This window comes from Camelus ferus, chromosome 24 (assembly GCF_009834535.1).
Source record: "Camelus ferus isolate YT-003-E chromosome 24, BCGSAC_Cfer_1.0, whole genome shotgun sequence".
In the NCBI taxonomy this organism is placed as follows: Eukaryota; Metazoa; Chordata; class Mammalia; order Artiodactyla; family Camelidae; genus Camelus; species Camelus ferus.
In genome coordinates, this window is record NC_045719.1 from 374,631 (window position 1) to 390,880 (window position 16,250).

General features: G+C 43.8%; 1 protein-coding gene across 2 annotated transcripts; it reads left to right on the forward strand.

Annotated features, from left to right (window-relative positions):
- Nucleotides 1–7: 7 nt before the first annotated feature.
- FAM210A (family with sequence similarity 210 member A) lies at nt 8–15,169 on the forward strand. 2 transcript variants are annotated; one of them, XM_032467103.1, is made up of 4 exons: nt 8–185; nt 5,991–6,507; nt 11,271–11,382; nt 13,510–15,169. In XM_032467103.1, the coding sequence occupies exons 2-4, from the start codon at nt 6,032–6,034 to the stop codon at nt 13,741–13,743; spliced, it is 822 nt and encodes a 273-aa protein (XP_032322994.1). In that variant the 5' UTR covers nt 8–185; nt 5,991–6,031; the 3' UTR covers nt 13,744–15,169. The 2 variants fall into 2 exon arrangements, with proteins under 2 accessions (XP_032322994.1, XP_006187003.1); XM_006186941.3 differs by lacking the exon at nt 8–185 and adding an exon at nt 217–543.
- Nucleotides 15,170–16,250: the final 1,081 nt, after the last annotated feature.

Here is a 16,250-nt window from a genome sequence, read left to right on the forward strand (position 1 = left end):
TCGGGCTGGCGCGGCGCGGGCGCGTGGTTGGCCGGGCCGGCGCGGCTGGCGGGCCGGAGGCGGGGTCGCCTGGGCCCGCGGCTTCCGGGGCCCGGCGCCTCGCTCGGCTGCTCGCTCTGGACAGTGACGCGGCGGGGCTCCAAGCGGCCCGTGCGGACGGAGCGGCGGCGCCCTCGCGCCCTGAGGTATCCCGGGCAGCGGCCTGCGAGGGCGGGCGCGGGAAGGTCGGCTCGGCCTCCTCCACGGGGGGCGCGGCAGCGAGCGGCCCGGGCGCCCTGGGGCCGGCAGAGGTCACGCCGCCCTTCGCCCTGGCCGGCGTCCTGCGCTCTCCGCCCGTGGGCTGGCTTCCGGCCTGCACTCTGCCCTTCCTCCAACGCCAAGCGGGCGGGCCTCAGCCCCCGCGCTCGGACTCCCCCTGGGGACGGCAGGTCACTCGTGCAGCCGCGCTCGGCCCGCCCAGACCTTCCTGAGAGAGTCGTTCTCACGTGCCCGACTCTGGAGAAAGTGCGGGCAGACCTGGTTTTGAGAGCCGCCTCAGTGCTGGTATCCGCGTGGCCGGACTTGGGGTGGGTGGGGTGGTCTGCACGCGCGCGGTGTCCGTCCCCTCAGATCTCCGCAGGTACCTGTCCTGCTGAAAGTCGGAAGCTCCGCATTGAGGGCTTTCCCTCCAAGGCTAGGCTCACAACTGTGCCTGTGTGTTACCGGGAAAAGGAAAGTAAGAATTATCTCGATTTAGTCACCCGAAAAAAAAAAGAATTTTTGATGAGAGGCAGAAAGTGTGATATAAGCAAGGTTTTTATTAGTGAAGTTAAAAAAAGTAGAAGTATACTCCTGAGAACTGGGAGCAGGCCAATCGAGATAGGAAAGATGGTGCCGTTCGTTTTTCCTGTTTTTATACCCTGGTTTTGTGATTGACTGACTGACTGACAACTCAGGTTCCCTGTGCTCTGGTTGATTGACAGCTCAGGTTCCTTATGTTCTGGGCTATTCCTTTTCCCCTTCCTCTCCCCCCGCCCAGCGCTCATTTCTATATAAACTACCTAACGTGTGGACTAAGATTATTGAAGTGTCGTTTCTCGGTGCCTCCCGTCTGAAGGGTGTAACAGCGTGCTCAGAAATACAGCAGTCTTCAATTATTCTTCACCAAAATTGACTCCTTTAAGAGCAACCTTGGAAATGGGTTTACTGGCCTGCATACTTGTTAGAAGGCACAGTTACATGAAGTAGCCTTCACTTTGGGGAAAGCAGCGTTTGCAGCACGTACTTTGCAGTGGAGTCACTTGTAAATTGAGGGCATTAAACTCTCTGAGGCTGTTGACCCCTTGTACACTTCGGACCAAGAACGAAGCCTATTTTTAACAAACGAGAATAAGCCATGAACTTAAGGTGACTTGTATTTCTTATTTTATGCAGCGAGCTAAATTGAGAATTAACCTCAGTTCTTAATTTTTGACAACTGCAGAGGTATAGGTCCTAGAGATTGAATATACTATTTACACATCCATGCTTTAGAACTTGGCAACTATGTGTCCACATTTGCTGGTTCTGACGCTGAAGTCTGAGGTAACTGCTGTTGTAATTTTACAGAAAATGAGCCTAATTTTTGACTGTTTAAGAAATATTCTCATCAGTTTATAAGCTTCTTAACTAAATGTATATGCAGATTCCATCATGAATTGATGTGCATGAGATAGAGATCACATTTTGTAGTTTTTATAAAACTTGACTAGAAGCTGTAAATTCAGTTGAGAATGCTACAGAACCAGGTTTGTTTTGCCCAGCTCACAGCAAGCCAAACACCGAGGCGCGGAGGTTTGCAGCAAAGGGAGGGGGTTTATTCATAAGGCAGCCAGGCGAGGGGATGGGAGAGCTAATTTCAGAGCTGTCTACCCTAAAGCCAAGGGCTCGGGGTATTTCTGGGATAGAGAATAAAGCAGGGCCATTGGGGGGGGGGGGAGCGTGGGGGAGCGTGGGGAAGGGGATTGGGGAAAGGTGCAGTAATCGTAAGGTGGGTTACAAGTGAAATGGATTTAACTAATGATAACCAACAGTTTCGAGATTAGAGAAAGAACTCTTGAAGGTAGTAGTGGTGGAGGGAGTAAATGGGCTAAAGCTGTTTCGAAAGTTGCTCTTGGTGTCATCTTTCTCCACTATTGCCTGAGTAATATTTGGTTTTCTGGAAATAATAACTGATATTCTAGTACCTTCTATTTGCCAAATTAAGTGCTTTGCACATTTGAACTCATTTAACTCTTACATAATCCAGTGGGGTAGTTGTCATGATTGTTTTTGTCTTTTAGATGAGGGTTAAATAACTCGGTCAAGGTTGTGGGAGGCAGTAGACCAGGATGTGGACCCAGGCAGTCTAGGTCCAGAGACCAGCTCTGTGCTGATAATGAAGCAGGGTCTGCCAGACTTGGAGCAGGAAGCTGGGACTGGCACATAGCAGATTTTCAGGAAATGTTTTGATACTTCTTATTGCTTGGGTTGTTATGTTCAGAGAGGAAATAGCTGGATAAGGATGTTGTCTTGCTAGCAGGTGAACTCTAGCAAGACAGGGATCATCATTTTATTCAGTGGTTTAACCCAGGTCCTTCAACAGTGCCTGGCACATACTGGGTGCTTACTGAATGAATGAATTGCCAAGAAGTTTTTTTTTAAATTACTTAAAAAAAAAAAAAAAGACATACAGAATTTATTTCAACCCATTTATAAGAGTTTTATTTCTTTAACGTGCTGTTTTGATAATTTGGTGCATTACTCACCCAGACTGGTTTGGATTTCTCCTGGTTTGGATTATACTTTTGTCAATGAGAGAAAATGAAGTAGTAACCTATGAGTTTTCTGGTCAAAGGCAAGCAACAGATTCAGTAGATACCATCCCTATTTTTTTGTTCTCAAAGAGAGAGCACTCAGGTGTATAATTTTAAAGTGTCATTTCTGTTGTGGAGTTGAAGATCCCATTTTTGAAACATAGAAATTGTTTTAAAGTGTGGACACAATGTTAAAGCTTCCTGGGTCTGATAGTGTTCGTGGAGGTAGCAAGGAGAGGTGGTTGTGGAAGGTTTGTTTCTTCAGTTTTGGAAAAAGAACTATTCACTCCTCCAGGCTGCTCAACCAGTGTCCCTACTGAAATTTTACCGCCTTATTTGAGCACGTAAGATTCTTGTTTAAAAGGTTTTTCCTATAGTTGGAAGTAAAGGTTGGGTTGAGAAAACTGTGAGTTTATTATGTGTGATGGTTAGTTTTATATATCAGCTTGACTTGGCGGTAGCCCTTAGTTATTTAATCAAATACTAATGTAGGTGTTACCGTGATGGTATTTTGAAGACATGTTAACATGTACAATCAGTTGACTTTAAGTAAAGGAGATTACCCTACATAACGTGGGTGGGCCTCATCCAATCAATTAAAGGCCCAAATTTCAAACTGAGCCTCTCAAGAAGAAAAAAAATCTTCCTGAAGACTGCAGCATCAATTCCTGTCCAAATTTCCAGCCTGCACGTCTAACCTACACATTTCAGAGTTGCTAGGCCCCACAATTGTGTGAACCGGTTCCTTAAAATAAGTGTGTCTGTCTGTTTAAATGAAAAACCTAACAATAAATTTCCAAAGAAAGAATTGTCTGTTTCTGTAGCTATAGATAAGCCTAAAGATCAGAAGATGTAGATATATGCATACGTATATTTTCCTATTGGTTATGTATCTCTGGTGAACCCTGTCTGATTCAGATTTTGGTACTGAGAGTGGTTCTAGAGGAATCTTAAGAATGAGTTTTCAGAGTTGGTTGCGGCATTCCCGGAATTGGTTCTGTAACCTGACAAGATTTAAAGACACTAAATCTGTGTGGTCAGTGTTTTTGATATTGGTAATTCTAATAGGTGTGTAGTGACCTAATTATCACCCCCCCCCCAAAAAAAAAAAACCTGATAGGTATGTAGTGGTATCTCATCTCTTCCAGTCCTGTACTGAATACAAGTGGTGGCAGTGGGCATCCTGGTCCTGTTCCAGTTTCAGCGGGAAGGCTTTCGGCTTTCACCGTGGAGCACTGTGCTGGCTGTAGGTCTGTCATAAGTAGCTTCTGTTGTGTTGAGATATGATCCCGCTGTACCCACTTTGGTTAGTTTTCATCATAAATGGGTGTTGAATTTTATCAAACGCTTTTTCTGCATCTATTGAGATGATCATGTGATTTTTGTCCTTTCTCTTGTTGATTTGGTGTATCACACTGGTTGATGTGCATACATTGAACCATCCTGTGTCCCTGGGATGAACCCAACTTGATCATGGTGTATAATCTTTCTTATGTGTTGTTGGATTCTGTTTGCTCATATTTTGTTGAGGATTTCTGCATCTATATTCATATTCTGTATCTATATTCATCAGTGATATTGGCCTGTAACTTTCTCTTTTTTTGTAATATCTTTGTCTGGTTTTGGTATCAGAGTGATGCTGGTCTCACAGAGTGAGTTTGGAAGCGCTCCTCCCTCTGCAGTTTTTTGGAATAGTTTCAGGAGGATAGGTGTTAACTCTTCTCAAATGTTTGGTAGAATTGAACTGTGAAGCCATCTAGTCCTGTACTTCTGTTTCTTGGGAGTTTTTAAAATCACAGATTTAGTTTCATTATTGATAACTGGTCTGTTCATACTGTCTTTTTCTTCCTGGTTCATTCAGCCTTGGGAGATTGTACCTTTCTAAGAATTTGTCCATTCCTTGTAAGTTGTCCATTTTATTGGCATACAGTTATTTGTAGTAGTCCCTTATGACCCTTTGTATTTCTGTGATGTTGGTTTAACTTCTCCTTTTTGATTTCCGACTTACTGATTTGGGCCCTCTCCCTTTCACTCTTGGGGAAAAATGATGAGTCTGGCTAAAGGGTTCTTAATTTTGTTACATTTTCAAAGAACCAGCCTTTAGTTTCACTGATGTTTTCTACGGTTTATTCAGTCTCTATTTCATTTATTTCTGCTGTGATGTTTATAATTTCTTTCCTTCCTCTAACTTTGGGTTTTGTTTGTTCTTTTTCTAGTTCCTTTAGGTGTAAGGCTAGCTTGTTTGAGATTTTTTTCTTGTTTCCTGAAGTAAACTTCTATCACCATAAACTTCCCTCTTTGAACTGTGTTTGCTGCATCCCACAGATTTTGGATTGTTGTGTTTTTTGTTTTCATTTGTCTCCAGGTATTTTTTAGTTTCCTCTTGGATTTCTTCAGTAATCTGAAATTACTGAACTGATTTATTATATAGTAATGCATACAACAATTCTGTTTTACTAGTGGGGGAAGTTGTGTCTAGAAAGGCTAAGTAATTTGCTCAAAATAATACCACTGTGAACTCCATTGGGCCCATCTTACTTCAGAATCTGTGTTCTTTTAAAATTATACTGGCTTGTCTTTCTGACAAAATTTTAGCTATCTGGAAGAGTCTCTTCTCACCAGCTAATAACATATGTGATTTATAGTGTTACATAATTTAGTCTAAAAGCATTTAGAATAAATGATACTGATGTCAACTCTTCATCAGACCTTAACATTTGTAATAAGTAACAACACTATTGTGATGCCGGTTAGTTTACAAAAGCACTTTTTTATCATAATTTTCATGTAATTCCTGCATCAGCCTATGAAGTAATCTTTGTTTTACTATGCCTTCAAAACATTAGGGCCCAGATCTTTTGCTTCAGATCTGATGATTTTTCTGTTACACTAAACCGCTTCTTAGAAGAATGACAGAAACCCTACAAATACCATTTTTGTAGCGATAAAATAAACTCACCATCTCACCCTCCATGCTGTCTGCTGGACTGGTTTACTGTATCATGTTTAAGTGATGTGTTTCAATGAAACTTTAAAATTGAACTATACCTTAACATTAATTTCTGTAGACTTGGTAGCAGTGTCTGTCCTTTTACTTCCTAATAGTTAGTGATTTATTTTTAAATGGATTGGTTTAAAATGGAAATCTATGTATAATCTTCATTTTTTTTAATCTAGTCTCTGTAGAAGTTGAAATCCATCAAACTCCATTCTTCAAAATGCAATGGAACGTACCAAAGACTGTATTCCACCTGGCACGTAGGACATGCATGGAGCCACATAAAGCCAGTTTTCTTGGACACTGTCAAAACTCAGAGGGACCATTATTTTTGTATAACTCGGGATCCAGAGTGGTTTGGGTACAAGGCCCTCAGAAACAGTGGCTGCACTTACCTGCTGCCCCGTGTGTTGCGAAGGAAAAGAAGCCATTCGTTGCTCATCCACCCCAATCACGGGTCCGTCACCGTAAACAGTGGGACCGAGAGACCTTACCCAAGAGGAGTCTGTCATCCACCGCCACGCCCCCGGGAACTCCCTCGGAAAAAAAGGAGGAACCTGACCCTTTACAAGACAGATCTATTAGTCTTTATCAACGATTTAAGAAAACATTTAGACAATATGGGAAAGTGTTGATTCCAGTGCATCTAATAACTTCTGGAGTTTGGTTTGGAACATTTTATTATGCAGCCATAAAGTAAGTTTTTGCTTGATTGAGTGCCTTTCCCTGTTTTATCAGAATGGTAATCTTCTTAATTGTACTAATGAAAACCTTTAAATAATTTTTTAAATGCTTTAATGTCTTCACTTGATAGAGGGTGGCTGCTTTTCATGGCTGTTTTCCACTTTTCAACAATAATAGCTAACATTATTTATTGTGTACAGAGGGCATTATGCTAAAAATTTTAAACTGTATCATCTCATTTAATCTTCACGGCAACCATATGAAGCAGGTAGTACTTATTTTTTTAATGAGAAAACAGATTAAGCAAGAATTAGTCAAAATCACTTAGTATTTCCCATAACACTTCAGAGTCTGATTTCAGATCTTAATCACTCTGCTCACATCCCGTCAACATCTAGGAAAATGCAGAAATAAAATACCAGATTCTGGAAATTGGGCAGCACAGGCAGTTAGTTCCATACTTACGTGTTTCTTAAAGTGTTTATAAATGTGTGAAGAGTATGATTTTGCCATGAGTATGATTTTGGTTGGAAATGAAGCCTGGCTAATACCTATTGCAGACACAAAAGTGAACAGGTCACAGATTTACGCTTTAATGTTTCTCGCATCTGATGAACGTCAAGGTCAGGTCTTTGTCCTGGTCAGAGGTTGGTTGGTTGTGCACTTGAAATCTTGGGAAGAGAGTAGATTTCGTGTGAGGTATTTTTACCACAATAAAATAAATGTTTTTTAAAAAGTTAGTTTGGTGGGCCTAGCCTCTAGGTATTAGAACTTCTGCATGTACCTTTCTTGTTAAATGCTGTGCCTTTTTTTTTAAGGTGAGTTGTAGTAGTCACGCTGTTTTAGGAGCCAGGAGCACATGCAGAAACAGACGCCCAGTGATTCCGTTTGTCTCTGCCACCAGCAGAGCTGAGAGTCCGTCCTGCAGGTGACGAGACGGGCAGTGAAGACCACTGTGATGCTTTCGTAAACACCCCTAACAGTTTAGAATTACTTCATACTTTCCAAAAGCCCACTGACTTTCAATGTTATAGTCCACGGTTTGTATTAAGGCATTAATGAAATATTTCACTAGAAAGCTCACTCCTTGGAAAAAGTTACCATTTACTAAATTAAGAGTTGATGGAATGGAGACTGTTCTTATTCTTGGGAAACACGGGCTTAGAAATAGTTCTTCACAAGTCTAAAAGGATTTTTTAACCTTGAGTGACCGATGCTGTTGTTTCTCTTCATGTCTCTCTCTCCGTTTATGCTCCTGTTACTAAGTTATTTCCTCCTGTATGTATCACATTAAGAACTGTTCCTTTCTTTGCAGAGACCCTTGTATGTGCATTTTGTGGAATTCTCTCTTTAATGACATTTGCTCCAACACATGATATTTATAGAAACCTTAAGAACTGCCCTTAGTTTTTTTTTAACAGCCTAAAATCGTTCACCATTTCGCATAAAAATTTCATAGGCATTCAGTTCTTCTGTTTAACTAACGGCTTTCTATACAGTAAAAACAATTTTTTTTTTGATCCTTTGAGGGTTTTTCTGAGTCAGTTTTGTGGAGGATAGTGAATTTCTTCTGTGTTTCTTCTGCCCTCCTTAGGCTGCCTTTAATAACCATTCAGCCTCTTGCCCTTAGAGGGAGAAATCTAAGTTTCTAATTAATTGAATGTGAGATTCTCACTTAGACTGTTTAAAAGAGTATTTTGTTCCTTGCCTTCAGTTAGCGAGTTCTGTAACTGAAAAAGCAGACCCCAAAACAGCCTCGTGATACTTAGACTGAGCACTTCTCCATTGCTGTCTGGCACCGAAGCGGTCGTGGTGACGTTCTGTCCCCTGTGGAATGCACCTTTCTTGGTTTTGTCCTTCCCTCTCTTTTTCTGTGAATGCTTGTGTGTAAACATGGTGGTGTAAGGCTGTCCACCTTAAGGTCATATCCCGTCTCCACCACAGCCTGCCTTTGGCTGTTTGTCAGCGTGGGATTTTGGCTGCCAGACCTACCTCTGCTGCCCAGCCACGACCACTGGTCCAGTTCTGTGACAGCATTGTGTACCTAAGTTACATTATGAAGGATGTGCTGCTTCCCAGAACAGTCCTTCTTAATGTTTGTATTAAATCCTTAATACTTCAGAAATTGAAATTTCATTTGCTCTAAGTGAAGGTCTTATCAAAAACGATACTTAGAAAGTAAGGATTTAGGGTATGTTCAAGTAGCAATGTATCTCACACTGTGAGATGATTTAATTGTAAATTTAGAGTTGATTCTGTTAAATACAGGTTTTCAATTCAGCTAACCAGGGGCTGGCTTTATTTTATTCGGTTTTAGCTGGAAAAAGTTCTCTGTTGCTCGCTTGTTGCTTACTTGCTATTAAAAGAAAAAATGAAAAACAGTTTGTAACTTGAAGTGCGGGCATTTGATGTCACTTGGCACTACTGACCAGTGTTTGTTTCAGTCACTGACGACTGGCGTTACTGCCTCACTGGGCACCACAGAGCAAAATGCCGTCTGTGTTTGTTTAGCTCGCTTGGTGATAAAGGTCTCAGGCTTCTGAAACATTTCAGGGAGGTCTAAGTCGTGCATGCTCACAGATCTTCTTTTAAACTAAGCTTTGCTGCCACTCTGGAGAGTTTGCAGAGATCGTACATCTTCTAACGAGAAGTGTCTGTTGGATCAAGTGGAGCTGCAATGACGGTTTTGTCCCGAGCTGGGGCCTCAAGTCCCTGAAGTTACAAGCCCACTGTGATGCAGAGCCCTGGCTGATTGCCCTGCATCCAGGCTGGACGTGCTCCTGCATCTGTGGGACCACCCAGAAAGCTGGCACTTGTGAAGCACAGGTGTCTGTCGGGCCGCGGGACCTTCAGTGTGAAACGTGAGACAAGTGGATATTACTCTTTGGATCAGACCCTCATTAATACTTTATATTTAGTAATTCCAAAGGAAGTGAAAGTTATTTGTATTTTTCAGAAAGTTAAGTCATCAAGTTAATAGCTGAGATAAGTGGAACCAGGGGCTGGTTCCTTTATTTTACATGGAATACTGACGCAAGAGGTCTGAGGTCGTAATTGTTTGTCTTCATGATAGTTTTTTTTAAAAGTCACTTAATTTTGTCTTATATTATCCAGATGTTTGTCTTTTTTCTCCCTTGCATGACTGCTGTTAAATCTGTGGATTTTACATACCAGGCTTAGTCTGAGCTAGGAAATGATTAATGAGAGAACCTGATGGTTGTGTTGGTACCTGAAGCCAGGGCTGGATGAGCATGTTGTGGTGGACGTTCCTGCGACTGTGTTAGTTCCACAGCTGAGTCTTGCTTCAGGACATCCTGTTGTTATCTGAGAGAGAGGTGGGAGGAGGAGCTGATGGCGCTGAAAGAAACAGACTGGACTTGTAGTTGATGTTTAACTCTGCAGAGTCTCCTTCCGTTACCTGGTTCCCTCCTTGGACAATAGGAAACGCTCCTTGGTTATGAGCATCCATATTATTGAGAGCAGTCCCTGGTCCGTTAAGTGTTGTGACATCAGAGAGAGACAGCTTTTCCCCATTTTTTTAGTATTAAGAATAAGCTAGGAGGTTATAACCACCATAATTAGAATGCATCCAGGCAGCTCCCGCTTCAGTACAAAGGGGACAAGCACCTGCACAGAGGAGCAGCCTGTGGATTCCACCTTAACCCAGAGTCACTCCCCAGGGATGGATCAGATGGACCCCATGGCTCCCGTTACGATGCTCCGAGATGGACAAGGGTCTGCTCTGCAGCTTTCCCATTGGAAAGCACTTAGCCCGAGTCGGCTCGTGAGGAGGCATTAGGACAGGTCCACAACCAGGGCAGTTCCTCCACACAGCTGGCCTGGGAGCTTCAGAAACCTTGACACGAGAAGATGTCCTGCCACCTCCTCAACAGAGAGTGCCGGGCAGCACTTGTGGAGGAAAGAAGCTGGAAGACGTGACGAGACAGTGACAGGGGACACGCGGGACAGTCGGGGAACTTCAGCATTGAACAGTGTGCCATGGTGTTAACTGCATCCTGTACAGAGTCAAGGCTCCTAACTGTGGTGATTGCTGCGCTTTACGAAGCAGAAGCACAGAACAGAGACTCGTAGTGGCTGGGGGTGAAGGTTCCTGGCAGCGGCAGAACCGCACACTGGGAGGGGAGGGCAGCGCCAGCGTGGCGAGCTCTGGACACTCGGGGAAGCTGAAAATAAATGAGGGCTTAACAGTTCAGGAGACAGACTTCCTCTGCCTTCTCTCCCTCCCTCCAGAAATTGGCTGTAATTTATGGTGATTCCTTCTTCGCCTGCCCTTTAAGTCTGAATAGAAGCTTCCTTTTAGAATAAGTGAAATTTTCATCAAGCCCATAGTCATTTATTCTTTGCATGGTAACTCAGTAAGTGATGTCATAATATCGCCTGCTTTTACAGTAAAAGTATAATTTGACATATAATTTTAGAGGTAAAAATCTTAGGTCTGGAAGTTTGAGTTGGAGCATTCTAAGGAACTAAAGATTGTAAGGTCAGGTGAATGATTCTGATCCTTTTCTCTTAGGTTACTTACTGCTGTTGATTTTGTTCTGATAAATGATGTCCGTGAGCAGAAGTTGTAAACAGTGAGACACGGCAGGACACTGACATTTGGGCAGTATTGTTCGATGATGCAGAATTAACTTTTAAACAAAATTGGGTTTTGATGTTTTCAGATAAATCTTTTAAAAGTACTTATCACCAAAAATTTGTGTGTATGTATATGTGTGTATATATATGTAAATTGTTTTCTGTTTCTTTCTTAGAGGAGTGAATGTCGTTCCTTTTCTAGAACTTATTGGGTTACCTGACAGCGTAGTAAACATTCTGAAAAATTCCCAGAGTGGAAACGCACTGACAGCATACGCCCTGTTTAAGGTAGGTGCTGCTGTGGCCTACCGCTCCTCACTGAGCTGGGCCAGCTCCCAGTGGCTGCCTTCATCTCTATATGCCTCATGTCTCAAGTAAAGTGTACAATCTTTAAGTGTAAACGGAATGGTAATTTGGGAAGAAATGCCTTAAAAATAGGTAGATTGTTGATAGCCTGCTGATAGTTGCAGCATGTGGTCCTCTCTCTTGACATTTCTTCTGTCGGTAGTAAGTTGCTTTTCCTTACTCAGATCCACGCTAGTGAAATTCAGCGTTTATTTTGCTGTTTATGTTTGCCTTCCTAAAGAGGCGACGTTTAATTCAAGTTGCTTTATGTCGTAGCCCTTAGACTTAGTTGTTGATGTTATGTTTCATCGCCTTTACAGCTGTTCTCTGAATTCATACAGTGACATCTGTGAGTCGTTTCTACACCTTTCGGTCTTAGACAAGGAGACTCGTAAGTTGTAGAATTCAGCCATATTCATGTAGTTTTTCTCAACTGAAAAAATTTATGAGGTTCCATGAAGCTTCATCCTAAGAAAACAGGTAGAAAATATTTGGAAACTAGATGTTATTTTATTTCTGTTGTATAAAAATACTTAGAATTATGGGTTTATAGTAGTACTCAAAAATGACATTTTATTCTGTCATCTTCATTGAAATCCTCTTAAATGTTGAGAGACTTCTTTTATGATCATTTTGACTAGGGGGCCACAGCCCAATTGCTGAGTTTTTCAACATTAAAACTTACTGAATTCATAAATTAGCAAGTTTTAGTTGTGTATAATATAACCTTAGTGAGTCGAACTGTCGTTGATGGTTTAAGCCATTCCCCTAATTATAACGGCTCCTGACCCCATGCCGTCCTCTCAGAGTGCGTGTTAGGTTTTGTTCAGTGTCTGTTGTCTTCATTGGATTGTGGGCCTGCAGGGGTGCAGAGCCATGTCATCCTGCCGTCCGTGTCTCCATTGCGTTCATTTGCTGAGATGCACACGGCGGAGAGTGGAGCAGGGCTGGGGTAGGACTGTTGACCATCCACGGGTCAGTTTTGGACAGACAGCATCTTGAGATCCTCTTGGACACGCGGGTGTACTGAGTAGGCGGTGGTGTTTGCTGGAACTTAGGAGAACTTGAGTGTAAGAGTCACACAGATGGTGCTGCAGACAGGCTGCTGGACAAGACCGCGTGGGAGTGTAGGAAGAGGGGTTGGTGGTCTGGATGGCGCCCCACGTGTCCAGAGCTGGCTGCCTGAGGACGGATCAGCAGGGACTGGAGAGGCAGCCCAAGCTGGGAGGAAACAGGGAGGGGCCCCAGGGGCAGAGGGGAGGTGGCCTCACGTGTTTGTTGTGGAGTGGGACCCCTACGGAGTGCAGGGCTCCTGGCTGGAGCAAGTTCTAGGGGGAGTGAGGAGGGAACTGGAGCCTGGCGCGGGGGTGGCACCTCGCCAACAGCCTCAGAGCGAGGCACAGCCCCTAGGCTCTGAGCATTTACCTTTGTGCCCATCCGTCTGCTGTTTTGCTTCGGTCTGAATCTGTCAGGTTGGGCCTGTGCGTGTCTCCTGCGTGTGTGCTGCTGGACCACTTTCTGGCCTCCCACAAGTTCCTGGCTGGGATTCTAGACCCAGCGTGGACTGTAGTGAGAAGGTAGTGTAATGTCTGGAAAAGTCAGGGAAAAGAAATCCAAAAGTGAAACTGAAGTAAATTGAGTGAGGAACACGTTTGGCCCGTGCTTGCCTCTCACTTGTGGTTCCAGTTTAGACACAGAGCATGCGGTCGGCAGGGCCTCAGAGGAGTGGGAACACAGTGCCTTTGTTGATGGGAGGGCCCTGAGCCCTCCCCTCCCGGTTCCCAGTGACCCTGCCACCACCATGTTCACTCGCACGTGGTGACAGACTTTGGTGCTGCCACTGAATGTTCCACAACCCTGGGTCAGTGTCCAGGTGAGAGATACTCACAGCATATTAGGCAGAAAAACCACGTACGATGTAATTGTAGCCTCGTGAAATAATAAAGTGAAGCTCGTGAAACTAAATAAAATTTATAGTTTGGTCACTAGCAAGAATTTCAATGTCGCGTTGTTTTTGCTTGAAACAGTAGTCGTCATCAGTGTCAGTCTGCCCGTTTGCTGTCCCTGCAGATCGCAACGCCTGCCCGGTACACAGTGACTTTGGGGGGCACGTCCTTCATGGTGAAGTATCTGCGCAGCCGCGGCTACATGTCGACGCCACCTCCAGTGAAGGAGTATTTGCAGGACCGGATGGAGGAGACCAAGGAGCTCCTCACGGAGAAGATGGAGGAGACCAAGGACAGGCTCACTGAGAAACTGCAAGAAACCAAGGGAAAGGTTTCCTTTAAGAAAAAAGTGGAATAGCGTGCCTTATGTAGCAGGTTAGACACTTACACACTTTACCCTTGGGAGGATGTGGACAAAGATACACACACCTGAGATTTTTGGTTAGCAGCCCAAATACAGCAGCTCTCTGAGGGTTAAAGAACTAAGATAAGGTTGTAAAGGTGAACATCACGAGAAGAATCAGGGGTTTCTGAAAAGAAAGAGTGGACCCCGAATAAGAGTTCCACACCAGGGGCGGCGTCGAGAGCTGGCTGAGGGCCCGTGTCTCCTGCATCAGCTCTTCTCCGTCCTCCAGTTGTCCTTGCTGCTTCGCAGCTGCAGCTGCGGTTCACGCGGTGGAGGTGCGGACTCCTTGTGTCACCGGTGTTGCCACGGAGTTCACGCTGGGCCTCCCTGATGTTCATTGAGGTGTCAACTGTATGCAGTTCTCAGAATGGAGACAGTATTATCATCAGAACTACCTGTGAATAAGAGGATAGTGAGTCTATGAAAACAGTGTATAACAGTTAGATACCACTCAGTGTGGACTTCTAATGAGGAAAGCTGAGTCGTGTATTTGTAAATAAGATGTATTGGTTATACGTAAATGAAAAAATCGACCCTCTGAAAATGATTTTTACCTGAAGCTTGTCATAATCAAATTTTTAAGCAAATCTGTCACCGTCACACTTTCTCACCCAGAACATAAGACTCTTACTTGTGCATCATGTCTAACTGAGCTGAGTTCTCAGAGGAACAGGGGAAATCATTACACCTTAAGTTTACGGCTGAGCAGCGCCCAGAGCACTGCTGGTTTGGGGGCCGGGACCCCGCTGCTGCCCGGAAGGCCATGGTCTCCACCAGCCGCAGAGTCAGGTTTAAGGCTGTAGCTGCTGCTTTCCCCTTGAATTGAAACATCCTTACTTGAGCATTTTACTTGAATTTTTTTAATAACAAAGGTATCACTTAATGACCTGTTTGGAAAGAAGTTCAGTTGTGAGAAGCGTGTTTGAGGGCTGTTCGTGTTCACTTTCTCCTCTGCCTCTTCTTCAGTCCTGACCTTGAGTGGACACCAAGGAGGGAGTGCCTCTTTCCAGACTGCCGTTGTTGAGAATGTCGGGGGCTGCCAGGACCCATCCCGCAGGCTCACTGCTGTTTGGCAGGGGTTTTGTGTTAAATACTTACTTTGGCCAAATTGAGAGAATACTTTAAAGGGAAAAAAAAAGTTTACATTTGATCCATCTAATCATTATGCTAGAGCACTTTTTAAATGGATTTGGACTCTTCCTTCTCTTGGTGGTCAGGGCAGGCCTGATGAGGCAGAGCGGTTTGTCTCCTAATACAGATCGAGTGCGTGATTTCACGTTAGCAGCACGTTTTCAGACCTAAAAACAGTGAACATGTTCTAGCTTGTTTATCAAATAAATCGCATTTTTGCCGATATTAAATGCTAAGATACTAACCACTTGAGAGTCCTGTTTTAAAATTATGTGCTGTATGAAACTTTCTTCTGAAACAATTTCCTTTGACTTTTCACATTGCACAGGGTGTATTTCCAGTGCGGATAAACTGTGGGTCTTGGAAGCACTGATAACCCTGAGTGTCCACCTTGGGTTGAGCCTGCTTGAGATTTGTTGCAGTCCAGTTTCATAGTTGTGTTGGGTTTATCTAGTTCCAGAAGGCGAGACATCGGGGAAGGCTTTGAAATTCTCTAGTAAAAAGCCCTCTGGAAGTGTGAGAGGTGCTTCGTCGTGACTGGGCAGCAGGAACCTTTCATCTTGTCAGATGCTGCTGCTGTTGCTGACCTCGTCCTCGGGGAGCTGCGAAGGGCCGATGTGGAAGGTTCGCAGCAGCCGGCAGAGCACCGGGCGCATGGAGTCAGATTATCAAGGGTGTGTGTCTGGTCAGTACACAGTCTGCAGTGTACTGTGAGCCCCCTTCATTTAGGCTTTGGATTAATTCGCCCATGACTTCTGCGGGCTGTTGACAGGGTAAAGAGGGGGTGACAACTGAGATTTAACATCTATAAAATGGATGAAGTGTTTGCTCTGAAATTAGCAAGTGAAGTGAAAAACAGGTAAAAGACTTAGTTTATTCAAGAAGAACAGCAGAACCCACCGTTTAAGGTACCAGAAACAACATTTTGCATACGACAGGGTGCTGTTTGCAGATTCCAACAAAAGAGAAAGTATTAAGATCACCTTCCTGCCACTAGTGAAATAAAACTATGCCTTCAAAGATGTCTTCAGTTTATTTGTTATAGAAGCTGCCTTCCATTTATTCACAAATGAAAGATACTACAATAGTCCTTTTTGCTCCAAGAGGAAATGGAGCAATCTTAGAATATAGTTCTGGGAATTCTCTAATGATTAACGTCTGGGCAGGAGAGGTGTTTGAAGAAAAGCAGCAAGTTGTACATGAGACACGTCCAGCTATTCCCGTGTTCTTTCCACTTGGTTCAGGCCACCTTCAGGGTTTCTTGACCAATTCAGACATTGCAAGCAAAGCCATCCTAGACTGTAGGGTGTGGCAGTGAAATGGACAGG

What these genes read in the sequence shown, in the direction of transcription:
- FAM210A (XM_032467103.1), top strand. Translation starts at nt 6,032, where the DNA reads ATGCAATGGAACGTACCAAAGACTGTATTCCACCTGGCACGTAGGACA. An exon ending in TTTTATTATGCAGCCATAAA is followed by an intron (nt 6,508 to 11,270) that starts GTAAGTTTTTGC and finishes TTTCTTTCTTAG; the next exon opens with AGGAGTGAATGTCGTTCCTT. An exon ending in CAGCATACGCCCTGTTTAAG is followed by an intron (nt 11,383 to 13,509) that starts GTAGGTGCTGCT and finishes CTGTCCCTGCAG; the next exon opens with ATCGCAACGCCTGCCCGGTA.